We start from the raw sequence: 12544 nt of genomic DNA, 5'->3' as shown, positions 1-12544 counted from the left end.
TGTTTCAGCCCCTGAGTTGTGCAACTTCCCACAGAGGTGTGGCTCAGGACCTCAATACCTCAAGGACCGCCCCTCCCCATATAAACCATCCCAGACTCTGCATTCATCATCTGAGGCGTGACAAGTGCCAGAGTGCACAGAAACACCATCTACCTTCCCACCGGAGCGGTACCTATTTATCTACTTGCACTGGCGTGCTTTCGAACGGCTAGGTTGGCAGGAGCTGGGACAGAGCAACGGGAGCTCACTCCGTCGCAGGGATTCAAACCGCCAACCTTCCGATCTGCAAGCCCAAGAGGCTCAGTGAATTAGACCACAGTGCCACTCATGTCCCTGTCAGTTACGTGTGGAGATCAGGGAATAATAATAATAATAATAATAATAATAATAATAATAATAATAATAATAATAATTTATTTATACCCCGCCCACCTGGCCGGGTTTCCCCAGCCACTCTGGGCGGCCTCCAACAGAAAAATAAAACACAACAATCTATTAAACATTATATATGAACTTGCCACGAGACAAGACTGTGCTGGAAATACGTATGTTCTGAGTCGGTGTGTTGTCTGTCCTGCATTAACTGCTTTCATATCCCACTGGCATTGCGGCAAGTAGGAGTATGAGAAATAATTTTGCTTTAGCAGAAACGTGTGCCATCACATCTCCAGAGTGGCCATGCTATGTCCAGCCCAGTTGCTGCAGAAATACTTGCTGTGTTCCAGTGTCTTATTGCTAGCATTGTTTTTTTTTTAAAAGCCGCCTTTTGGGCAGGAGGGCGGAGAAAAAGGCATTATTTTATTTGCCTTTTCCAGGGGTTGCAGGCGCAGGCCGGCTCTTCTCTCACGACGTTCTCAAAGCGATGGGCTCCATCAACCAGAGACCGATCATATTTGCACTGAGTAACCCTACTGCGAAAGCCGAGTGCACTGCTGAGGAGGCATACACATTAACAGAGGTGAGCCAAATATTTTTAAGCGTCGCTGGTCACCACAGCCTTTCTCCTGGACTGTGCAGCTTGACTTGCTCAACTGAGCTGCCCGAAGCTTGATCAGGAAGCGCCTTCTGTGCTGAAGACATTCTGTGGTTGTGGCTCATGCACTAATGTGGCTGATCAGTTGACCTGCCGAGAACTGGTATCAATGGTCTTCTCCCTCTCTCATGAGGACCTCCAGACACACTGCCCAGGTTGGCACCCCGAGGAGGTCACTTGGACGCTGCTAACACAGTGGTTTGATTTCTTCTTCTTCTTCTTCTTCTTCTTCTTCTTCTTCTTCTTCTTCTTCTTCTTCTTCTTCTTCTTCTTCTTCTTCTTCTTCTTCTTCTTCTTCTTCTTCTTCTTCTTCTCCTTCTTCTTCTCCTTCTTCTTCTTCTCCTTCTTCTTCTCCTTCTTCTTCTCCTTCTTCTCCTTCTTCTTCTCCTTCTTCTCCTCCTTCTCCTCCTTCTCCTCCTTCTCCTCCTTCTCCTTCTCCTTCTTCTTCTTCTTCTTCTTCTTCTTCTTCTTCTTCTTCTTCTTCTTCTTCTTCTTCTTCTTCTTCTTCTTCTTCTTCTTCTTCTTCTTCTTCTTCTTCTTCTTCTTCTCTCTCCTCCTCCTCCTCCTCCTCCTCCTCCTCCTCCTCCTCCTCCTCCTCCTCCTCCTCCTCCTCCTCCTCCTCCTCCTCCCTCTCCTTCTCCTTTTCCTTCTCCTCCTTCACCGATCACTTATAGCCAGGTAAGATTGTCTTCCATGAACACGGTCTTAACAGTGGGTCCGTAAGTGACTGTGGAGGCCAATTCTGGATCCACACGTCCTTCCACAGTGGGGACATAGGTTTCTGGGCGGGAGTTGATCACGGTGTGAATTTGCCAAGCGCGCCTTCCTCTTAGCACGTTTCTCCCTTTCGTCCTGAGTTCGAGTGTCTTCAAAGCCCCTGACACCTTTGGTAAAGGCTGTTCTCCAACTGGAGTGCTCGCAGGCCATTGTTTCCCAGTTGTCGGTGTTTATACTACATTTTTTTAGATTTGCCTCGAGAGAGTCTTTAAACCTCTTTTGTTGACCACCAGCATTACGCTTTCCATTTTTAAGTTCCGAATAGAGTAGTTGCTTTGGAAGACGATAATCCCCAGAGGTGCACTCCATTGTCCCTTGAGACAGATGGATGCCAGCAGCAACAACTTCTGATTAGGCTCTAACTAGATATGGAATCGGCATGGTGAAGTAGAATCTCAGCTGCCCACCAGGAGTATCTGCCCTACTTCTGGGTGTACCAGACACCCATACATTTGATGTCATATTCACTTAACGATCAACACACACCGGATCCAAAACACAAAGACTGAATAGAGCAATATTATCCCTTTTTTATGTGTGCAAAAGTTAACGTGTCATATTGTTGGGCTTACACACTTCCAAAGGAAACATGCGTCCAGCATACAGATATGTGGTAGGTTTGCCAAGGGGTCAGATTCTGCTGTAATACAGTTTGTAGGGTGGATAAAAATCAATGGTTTTTTAAAAAGATTTTTTTTAAAATCAGATTTTTTTATTTAGATAGGATTTTTTTTTATTTGAATCGATTTTTTTTTATTTAAATTGGATTTTTAAAATAAAATGTTTTTGGAGGAAAAAATCTTTCTAAATATAGTTTTCTATTTAAGTTACATTATAGCCCAAAGGCCATCAGGAAATAAGGATTTGTTTTAAGTTTTTCCATGTGTGCTGAAACTCAGTCTGAGGTTGTGTTTTTTTTTTAATGTTTAACCACATCAGTTAACAAACATGGATACATATGCTATAATGTTATTGTTTTAGTTAAATAAATTGTTTAAATTGTTATTAAGGAAATGATTATTTTTCTCCTTCCAAGGAAGTACAGCAGAAAAGTTGTCCAAATATAAAAAACAGTTAGCTTATTAAACCTCACAATAATTTCATAATTATCTATGTATTTCTGTTAGTATAACCAAATCAGTAATTTTTGTAAAAACTACTCTGAAAATTTATTATTCCAAAAATGAAACCTTCATCTGGTTGTAAATATGAAGATTATACCAGCAGGAATGCCTTTCTGTAAAAAAAGAAAGAAAAAAGATTTACATCAAGTCTTACTGACTTAAGGGACGCCGGTGGCGCTGTGGTCTAAACTACTGAGCCTCTTGGGCTTGCCGATCAGAAGGTCGGCAGTTCGAATCCCCGCGACGGGGTGAGCTCCTGTTGCTCTGTCCCTGTTCCTGCCAACCCAGCAGTTCGAAAGCACGTCAAAGTGCAAGGAGATAAATAGGTACCGCCAGGGCCGTCTTAAGCATATCGGGCGCCGTGGTGCAACAATCCCTCCGCGCCCCCCCCCCGTTTCCCAGCGCGGCTGGCTGGCGGGAGCTTCGTGCAGTACGGCTTCCACGGCCACAGCAGTGCGGCACCCTGGCGTCCTGCGCTACCCAGCGTTGCCCTAGGGCCGGCCCTGAGTACCGCTCCAAGCGGGAAGGCAAACAGCGTTTCCGTGTGCTGCTCTGGTTCGCCAGAAGTGGCTTTGTCATGCTGGCCACATGACCTGGAAGCTGTACAGCCCCAGAGTCGGTCGTGACTGGACCTAATGGTCAGGGGTCCCTTTACCTTTACTGACTTAAATAAAATCCACCCTGGCAGTTTGTAATATTTGGCTGGAGACATGTGTGAGCACATCTTGGCATAGCTAAAAGAGTTGCGTCTGTCCAGTGTACAAATACCCACATGTATAAAATTGCAGTGGAACTTCATCTGTACTGTATTGCCCTTATTCTTGCAGAAGTGGCTTCCCAAAGTATCGTTTCCTCTTTTTTTCTATCTGACAGGGGCGTTGTCTGTTCGCAAGCGGCAGCCCTTTTGAGCCAGTGAAGCTAAGTGATGGGCGATCCTTCAAACCGGGACAAGGAAACAATGCGTACATATTTCCAGGTAAAGCAGTTTGTTAAGAAACAATTTTGGCTTGTAAGAATCCAAAGGCCTCTTGCATTACGAGATGGGGTTTTGTGATGACAGGTTACATGTTCATAATAAAAATATTTTTTGCCACAAAGGCATCAGGGAATTCTGTGCTACCCCACCTTCAGTTCCTTCATGCTGTTGGCTTTCATTGCTGAGCATTGTTGGTAGCGACGCTTATAAAAAAAACAGTGCTGTAAGCTTCTACGCAAACAGTGGCATAAAAGCCTTTCAGTTCCGCAAATCCAGATGATTTTGCAAAATGACTTTGAATGTCTCTGTATTTTAGGTGTTGCTCTTGCTGTTATTCTCAGTGGGGTTCGGCACATTAGCGATCAAGTTTTCCTGGAGGCTGCGAAGGTAAGTGGTCCGAAGGCGAAACTCCTGGTGGGTGAAATAGTACGCGCATTGCAGTTTCCGCATGTGTAAAGGGGTTTTTCGAATGGAAAAGATGGAAGATCAGTTCAAAACTGACCTGTGCTTTGGTTGGCTTAAGAGGCTAGAAGCGAGGAGGTTGCTCCACGACAGCAAATACCTTGGTTAGATCAAGGTGACCGCAATGTGCTCTACATGGGGCTGCCTTGGAAGTGGGTTTAGAAATTTCCTCTGGCTCAAAGACGGAGCGGCAAGGATGTAGATCGGAGCCAGTTACTGTGATCGTATGGCCCCCATTATTGCAGCAACGTTACTGTCTTGGGAGCCATTTCCAGGCCTCAGCCAAAGTGTTGGTTATCGTCTCTAAAGCCTTAAACGGCCCAGGACCAGTGTAACCCCAGGTGTTGGTTCGTTCCTGTGTAATATTTTTCTCTTCGTATTAAAAAAAGGCGTTAACAGAGCAGCTGACCGAGGAAGAACTTGCCGAGGGACGGCTTTATCCTCCTCTTGCAAACATCCGGGAGGTTTCCATTAACATTGCCGTTAAAGTAAGTGCCATTTTTGGGGGTGGTGGTGGAAGGAGGAGTGTTTGGATAGATGTACAGCCTGTCTTAATTCTTCTGAATATCGCATGGTGGAGCAGGTGGGAACATTCCATGACATTCTAGGGGTTGGAATTGATTGCATGGGATGAACCTAAACTGCCCATTCTAGGTGTTCGTACAAGGTTTGGATAATGACAATCATCATTAAATGGAAACCTTGAAGGACGTAGGTAGCAAACATCTGGGCGTCTTCAAGCCTTGCTGGTGAGCTTCCAGAAGCAATTGGCTGATCATGGTTGGAAACAAAATATTGCAATAGGAAGACCAGTGATGGGGAATAGGAAGACATCATCCTTGACTGCTGGCCTTGCTCTAAGGCTGATGGGAGCTGGAGGGTCCAACAGCAAGCTGGAGGACCACAAGGAGGACTGTAGCTCAGTGGCAGGAGGTCCCAGATCCAATTCCAGGCAGGGCTGGGAGAGGCCCATGTGAAACCATAGAGAGGCACCCTCTAGATGCTGTCAGACTCCAACTCCCATCAGCCTCAGCCATCATGGCCAATGGTCATGGATGCTGGGTTTTGTAGTCCAGCAGCATCTGAAGGGCATCAGGTTGGCTCGCCAGAGGTGTAGACAATGCTGAATGAGATGGACCAGTGGTCTTGTTCAGTATAAGGCAGCTTTCTGTGTTCTCCATCTCTGAGATAGATTGTGGGAATTCTGCAGAGCAATAATCTGATCTTTTTCCCCTCCCCCAGGTTATGGAATTTTTGTATGCCAACAACATGGCTTTCCATTACCCTGAGCCTGCAGACAAGAACAAGCACATACGGTCGAGGATCTGGAACACTAAGTACGAATCGTTTCTGCCAGATTTGTATGATTGGCCAGAATCTACGGCGTATCCACCCAAAACACACTGACTCGCCCAAGGGGCATGTTCCTCAGGTGGCACCTGAAATTCTGCAGGGAATCTCTTTCCGGAACAGATTTAAAACCAGGAATGTTTTGAGACTTTTATTTTTTTTCCAACAACAACAAAAGTATTTTTAAACCTTGCCCCATAACAATTGCTTGGATTGCTCCTGGTGTAGATTTTCCCTCTGACGATTTGCATTCCAGTGGATGGAAGTGATTTATCTGGAACCAAGATACAAAAACTTACATTGATTTTTTTTTTTAAAAAAAACTTCACTTTTACAGTCCTCAGGGTCACTTAACCATATACAGGAAATCCTTAATTGTCATTCCTGTTATATAGACCCAGTTTATATATTTAGTGCTGAAGCTTCTTCTGAGCTGCCCCACTTCAGACTGCAAGTGATCTTCTTTATCTATATTGGAAAGGAATAAACTCACTGAGTGTAGAAAATTAGCATGTCAGAAAGATTTGGCCTAGCCTTTTGGCATGTGCTGTTTTTCTACTTGCACAGAACTTATTTTTTTATGGAGGAAACATTCAGACATGCAACCTTCCAGTATCCTGAAGTGGTGCAGCGCAGAAAAGGTTTTACCTCTTGATCTGACTGCATGCATAAACTGGGCCTTCAGCTGGCTACCAAATCTCTCCATCCCCTTTTTGTACTGTATTTTATATGTGGCCTGATGGCCCTTGCAGTTGTCTGATGTTCTGAGCTTTGTGGCCTCAATTGGGCAATGTCAGATTTTAGGACGGGCTACCAGCTTCCTTTGCAGGTAAACCTGATGAGTTGTCTGTTCTGAGCTTCGAGTAAGCAACTTTGCCCTTCTTTAGCTCTGCTATAAAAGACAAAAACAAAACTTTGCCAGCAAGCATGATTTCAGAGTGCTTCCACAAGGCAGTTTATTGTGAAGTCTTTGCCGTTCACAAATGCAGCTTCCACACAATGTCACAATGCCCTCCCATATTATTTTCCCATTTAATACGGGTTTACCGTTTCTGCAGAAAATCCAGGAAGTAACACCCTCCTCGCAAAAAACAACAACAATAGAACTGGCTTAAATGCGGTGGGCTAAATTATGGGATGGCATTCTGATGAGGATGATGTTTCAGGGATGCAGCAAAAAACCTTTGTGCGTGAACAGCACAGAGTCCACAGTAAACTGTGTGTAAGTGACCTAAGTCTCTTGAATCTATACTAGGGGTGTGAGAACCTTTGACCCTCCAGATGTTGCTGAACTACAACTTCCGTCATCCCTGGCCCAATGGCCATGCTTGCTGGGGCTGATGGAAGTTGGAGTTCAGCAACATCTGGAGGGCCAAAGGTTCTCCACCCCGTGCGCCCAGTGTTGGCTTCTACAGTGTCTCATGCAACTTTGGGTTTGCGACCAAGGTACGTGTGAGGTATCCATTCTACCCATTTTGCCTTTTCAAAGTTTTTCACTGCGGGGTGGTTACACTCCATAGCCCCAAATCCTGGACCTGCAATGCATCCTCAGAGCTGTGTCCCAATGGCATCAGCATTGGGGTAGTCTTCCCATCTCTGCATTTCAGTCTCCTGCACAGGGCATCCCCAGCTCCCATGGGAATTCTGCATTGGAAAAACACAATACCCACCCAAGCTTTGGATTGAGGCATGCATTTAGGAGTTAGCTTGAACCCGCTTTATTTTACAACGCAATAGCAAGAATTGTTGGGTACATTGCGCCTCTTAAAACAAGGGGCAGTTTCAGTGTGGGCTTCCCCAGTGCTGCTAAGCTGCATTTTGACCTGACCAGATGCAAGGGTTGCGTTAGGCATGCAACGTGGTCGGTGAGCAGTCTGGCACGGCTTCCACCCGACTGAACCGCCCTTAACTATAGATTGCACAGATCCGCTATGTGTACAGCTGTTGCAAAACTGAATTTTCATCTGATACACGTAACATTTAGTTTGCCTGGCTGTTGTTTTTTAATCTCTCAAATGAGTTATTACCTATACAATTGTGATGATTGTGGGAAATGGAGAGTGGGCATTGTTCCCTGTTTACTATGGAGAAAGCTTCCGATAAGCATCAGGTGACAGCAACTCGAGTTTTAAACAGACTTGGGAAATGGATTAGGTGCTGCAGAGTGATTTTTCTTGGCCGCCTCATTTTGTGTAGAAGCAACAATGAGATATCGGGGTTTATATGTGGCACTCCACGCTCGCTGCCCTTAATGGCTCGCCTGCCTACCAAAAGGGATGGAAGACATTCATGATGAAAGAAATTAAACCATACGAGCGTACGGGGTACATTTCTGAACAGATTTAATTCGAATGTTCTCGGCAGACTGATGAGCTGCTGGACAAGCGTCACTTAGTACTGAACTTTAGATTGGCATTATGCTAATGTCTTCTCTAACATTTCTCCTACTTCGCCTCTCTGCATTATTTTATGTCTGCCAAGATGATTGCATGCTCATACAGCAGAGAGATTAATTTTTGCACCAGTGAAGGTTGTGGTTACAAAAGGCGTAATATACCGGTGTTTGCACAAGCTCCAGTAAATTCATTGGAGCTGCTCAAGCCAGCTACTGTTCTTTGGGTAAAGTCTTGTGGATTTCACTGGGGTTTCTGGACTGTTCCTGCAGCACTGCTTATACCACACTTCTCAACAGAAAGCAGAACAGAAAGGTCTTCTTCTCCCATGCCACGCCCTCAAGGCTTTAGAGTTGGATCATACATATTGTATATGAACAGCCCAGTATGTCTTGGACACATAGAAAATTCAAAGGAGTATTTTGAGGGTGTTTTCCATGCTACAGTTTTAAGATGCAGGAGCAGTTTGAAACTGTCTACCCCCCCCCCCTTCAGAGGCATGCTTAATGCAGTTGGGCACATAATTTGCTGGATTCTAGAAGTAGTTGTGTGGTAACACTTGGATCCAAGTACACAAGCTTTGACAGAATGTATTTAGTCTGAGAGATGGTCCACCTACTGTTTCCCTTCTCCCCATGTTGCACTTGTAAGAACTGAGCTCACACAACTATCAGACTCGGGTGATGTATCTGTCGCTGGATTGCACCTCCTTCAGACTCCAAGTGGGGATTGCGTGCTTAAATGTTCCCCAGAATAAAAAGCGAGAGAGAGCTGTGCACATGCAAAACGGAACATGTCAAGGAGAAAGTTGCCTTGAACCAGCCTTCCCCTTATACTAGTTCTGTGATGTGCAGGAAGGTGTTTTTTTAAAAAAAATAAAAATAAATAAATTAGGATATTCGGATATTTATTTGCCCCCCTCAAGCGTGAAGTGGTAGTCCGGGAACAGGTGAATCTTGTGAGTTTGCTGAGCGTAGTTCAGTTCCGATCTACTCGATCTTCCTCCTCCAGGGATGTGAACATGGGCTGCCTTCAATTCAAGTCGATCTTTGCAAGATCCTTGACGAATACCATTTAAAAAATAGTGCAAGTAAAATAACATGTGAAAAACAAGGCACTATAATGTAGCTGTGAGCGTAAGTTTCTCTTGTGATCTTGGCAAAAAAAATGGGGTGTTGACAATGCTACTTAAAAATGTGTCTCAGTTGTAATGTCTTTTTTTTGCACACAAAATAGTGTCACCTGGCACCTCTTTTAGAAGGGATTCCCCCTCCCCTTTGTTTGCCTTATAACATGGCTTCATCATTGCACTTCCCCACTTCCTAACCCTTGTTTTCTTTTTAGCGACGTTTATTTATTCTGTAAGTCGTTTTTAACAAATCTGTTTTAATGATTGCTCTTGAGGCTTGTGCATGAAGATTGCTTTTCCATGAGTGCGACAAAAGGTTAAATGCCACTTTAGAGGGACTGAAAGCAATTCTTCAGAAGAGGGTTCGTTATGTATTTGTACATCTTGTTAGCTTGGAGAAGCTTGGAATTCTTTTTTGAGAGGCGAAACTCTGGTTTGGAAAACTTGACCCAAGTCTCTCCTTAGCTGTCAGACATCCAGTGTCAGTGAAGGAGCTGTTCACACAACCGCCTGAACCCGTGATGTCCTTTTGGGTCTGTGTAACCACCACTATTTATTGAATTCAGCCCAGATCCGCTTTAGGCCCATGCCACCAGAAATGTGTCAGAAGCTACATTTTTTGAGATGTGCTGAAACCCAATGTTGTCTGAATTTAAAGTGTACATGATGATCTATACCAGTGGTCCTCAACCTTGGGCCTCCAGATGTTTTTGGCCTACAACTCCCATGATCCCTAGCTAGCAGATCAGTGGTCAGGGATGATGGGAATTGTAGTCTCAAAACATCTGGAGGCCCAAGATTGAGGACCACTGATCTATACAACAGGAAATTCCTGTTGCCATGTGTCGGGCTCCTGGATTCGGCCCTGAAACCATGTACTGTATACAGAAACAAGGGACAGTTTTCTTATGGCTCTAGTGGGAAACCCTTTTCATTTTTCTGGCTCCTCTGCATGAGGAATCCCGATGGGAAATAAGAAACCCCAACTCTCTCTGATAGCCCAAAATGGCACAAAAGCAAGGCAATTTTAGTTCCATCAGCTGTTGTGTCTTGCATAAAGGCTATTTGGGCTGTTTCTAAAGCAAATCAAACACTTTTGCGGGAGCAATTCTTGCATAGTCAAAATACAAATCCTCAGGATGTACCTTTTTTCAGAATATGGTTTATTGCGAAGTAGTCTCTGTGGCTTAAAAATGAACAAACACTGTGTTTAAAAATGTGGGTTTATTTTTCTCCTTTGGTAATATTGTAACTGTACTGAGATACGTGTTATGGTCTTCTATTTTCATAGTAAAAGCCGTCCCTTTTGCCTACGATGTGTGTGTGAAACTATTATTTTGCCAAGTTGCTCGAGCCTTCGACTCGCGCACAAGGGAGCCCTCCCCCTCTCTACTTATTCACTCATTGATGCAGCTTTCCTTCATCATAGAATCATAGTTGGGACTCAGAAGACCATCTAGTCCAACCCCTTGCAATGCAGGAATATCAGCTAAAGTATCCATGTCTGGTGGCCATCCAACCTCTGCTTAAAAAACCTCTCAAGGACGGAGAGTCCACAACTTCCCAAGGAAGACTGTTCCACTGTCAAACAGCTCTTACCATCAGAAAGTTCTCCTTCCTTGTGACATGAATCCACTGCTTTGGGGTCCTACCCTCCGGAGCAGAAGATGAGCTTGCTCCATCTTCCATGGGACAGCCCTTAAAATATTTGAAGATGCCTGTCATGTCTCCTCTCAGATTACTGAGATGCGGGTGGCGCTTGCCGATCAGAAGGTTGGCGGTTTGAATCCCTGCGACGGGGTGAGCTCCCGTTGCTCGGTCCCAGCTCCTGCCAACCTAGCAGTTCGAAAGCACGTCAAAGTGCAAGTACTGTAGATAAATAGGTACCGCTACAGTGGGAAGGTAAACGGCCTTTCCGTGCGTTGCTCTGGTTCGCCAGAAACGGCTTTGTCATGCTGGCCACATGACCTGGAGGCTGTACGCCGGCTCCCTCGGCCAATAACGCGAGATGAGCGCCGCAACCCCAGAGTTGGTCATGACTGGACCTAATGGTCAGGAGTCCCTTTACCTATCATGTCTCCTCTCAGATTACTCTTTTCCAGGCTAAACGTGCCCGATTCCCTCAAGTGTTCCTCATAAGGCCTGGTTTCCAGACCATTCATCATCTTGGTTGCCCTCCTCGGCACATGTTCCGGCTTGTCAATATCCTCCCAGCTTGTCAATATGCCTTTCAATCATCTGCACAGTGGTGGTGCCACAGGGCAACTGCATCACTTATTGGCATCGGTGGATAGGACTGATCTGGAATGGGCACCAGGAAGGCTGACGCATAAAATCCTCCACATATGTTCAAGCTGATACATGTGATAAGCTGCACCAGTCTTGTCCATGCAGAAGCAGATCTCTGTGGCTTCCCCTACATACAGTGGTACCTCTGGATACGGATGCTTCTGGTTGCGCACGCATCAGGTTTATGAGCAGCGCTAACCCGGAATTAGTTGCTCCCGGATGCAAACTTTGCCCTGGGATGTTAGCGGGAGGCGCGCTTTCGCTAATGGCGCCGCATGTTAAGAACAGTTTCAGGATAAGAACCGACCTCCGGAACGAATTAAGTTCGTAACCAGAGGTACCACTGTATAAAGCTATACAGTGGAACCTCGGTTTATGAACACCTCGGTTTACGAATTTTCGGTTTACGAACGCCGCGGACCCATCTGGAATGGATTAATTCACTTTCCATTACTTTCAATGGGAAAGTTCGCTTCAGTTTATGAATGCTTCAGTTTATGAACAGACTTCCGGAACCAATTGTGTTCATAAACCGAGGTACCACTGTATATGTATTTGGATAATAACACATACCTACATACTAGACAAGCATATATGAAATGGCAGTTGTTTGCATATACAGTGATATGTTGTACCTTTTCTTTTTAACGCTTAAGTTTCCCAAAAGAAAATAAAACAAATTATACAACATTTTCCAATTAGCATTCCATTAATGTTCGACTTCATGGTTTCCCCAAATTTCCTAATACTGCTAATACCAGCCAGCGTGGTGTAGTGGTTAAGAGCAGTGGACTTGTAATCTGGTGAACCGGGTTCAATTCCCTGCTCCTCCACATGCAGCTGCTGGGTGACCTTGGGCCAGTCACACTTCTCTGAAGTCTCTCAGCCTCACTCACCTCACAGAGTGTTTGTTGTGGGGGAGGAAGGGAAAAGGAGATTGTTAGTCACTTTGAGACTCTTTAAGGGGAGTGAAAGGCGGAATATCAAGTCCAAACTCCTCCTCTTCTTCAT

General features: G+C 45.0%; 1 protein-coding gene across 1 annotated transcript in view; it reads left to right on the top strand.

The window, feature by feature from the left end:
• The window catches only part of ME2 (malic enzyme 2), a 47269-nt gene extending 39790 nt beyond the window's left edge, over positions 1-7479 (top strand). Inside the window, exons 12-16 of the mRNA XM_035100715.2 lie at positions 816-958; positions 3808-3910; positions 4227-4297; positions 4762-4860; positions 5615-7479. Coding sequence (XP_034956606.1) covers positions 816-958; positions 3808-3910; positions 4227-4297; positions 4762-4860; positions 5615-5779 — 581 coding nt within the window. The 3' untranslated portion in view covers positions 5780-7479. The remainder of the gene's footprint in view (positions 1-815; positions 959-3807; positions 3911-4226; positions 4298-4761; positions 4861-5614) is intronic.
• The last annotated feature ends 5065 nt before the right edge of the window (positions 7480-12544 follow it).

This window comes from Zootoca vivipara, chromosome 11 (assembly GCF_963506605.1).
Source record: "Zootoca vivipara chromosome 11, rZooViv1.1, whole genome shotgun sequence".
Taxonomy (NCBI): Eukaryota; Metazoa; Chordata; class Lepidosauria; order Squamata; family Lacertidae; genus Zootoca; species Zootoca vivipara.
This window is presented reverse-complemented; position numbering and strand designations above follow the sequence as displayed.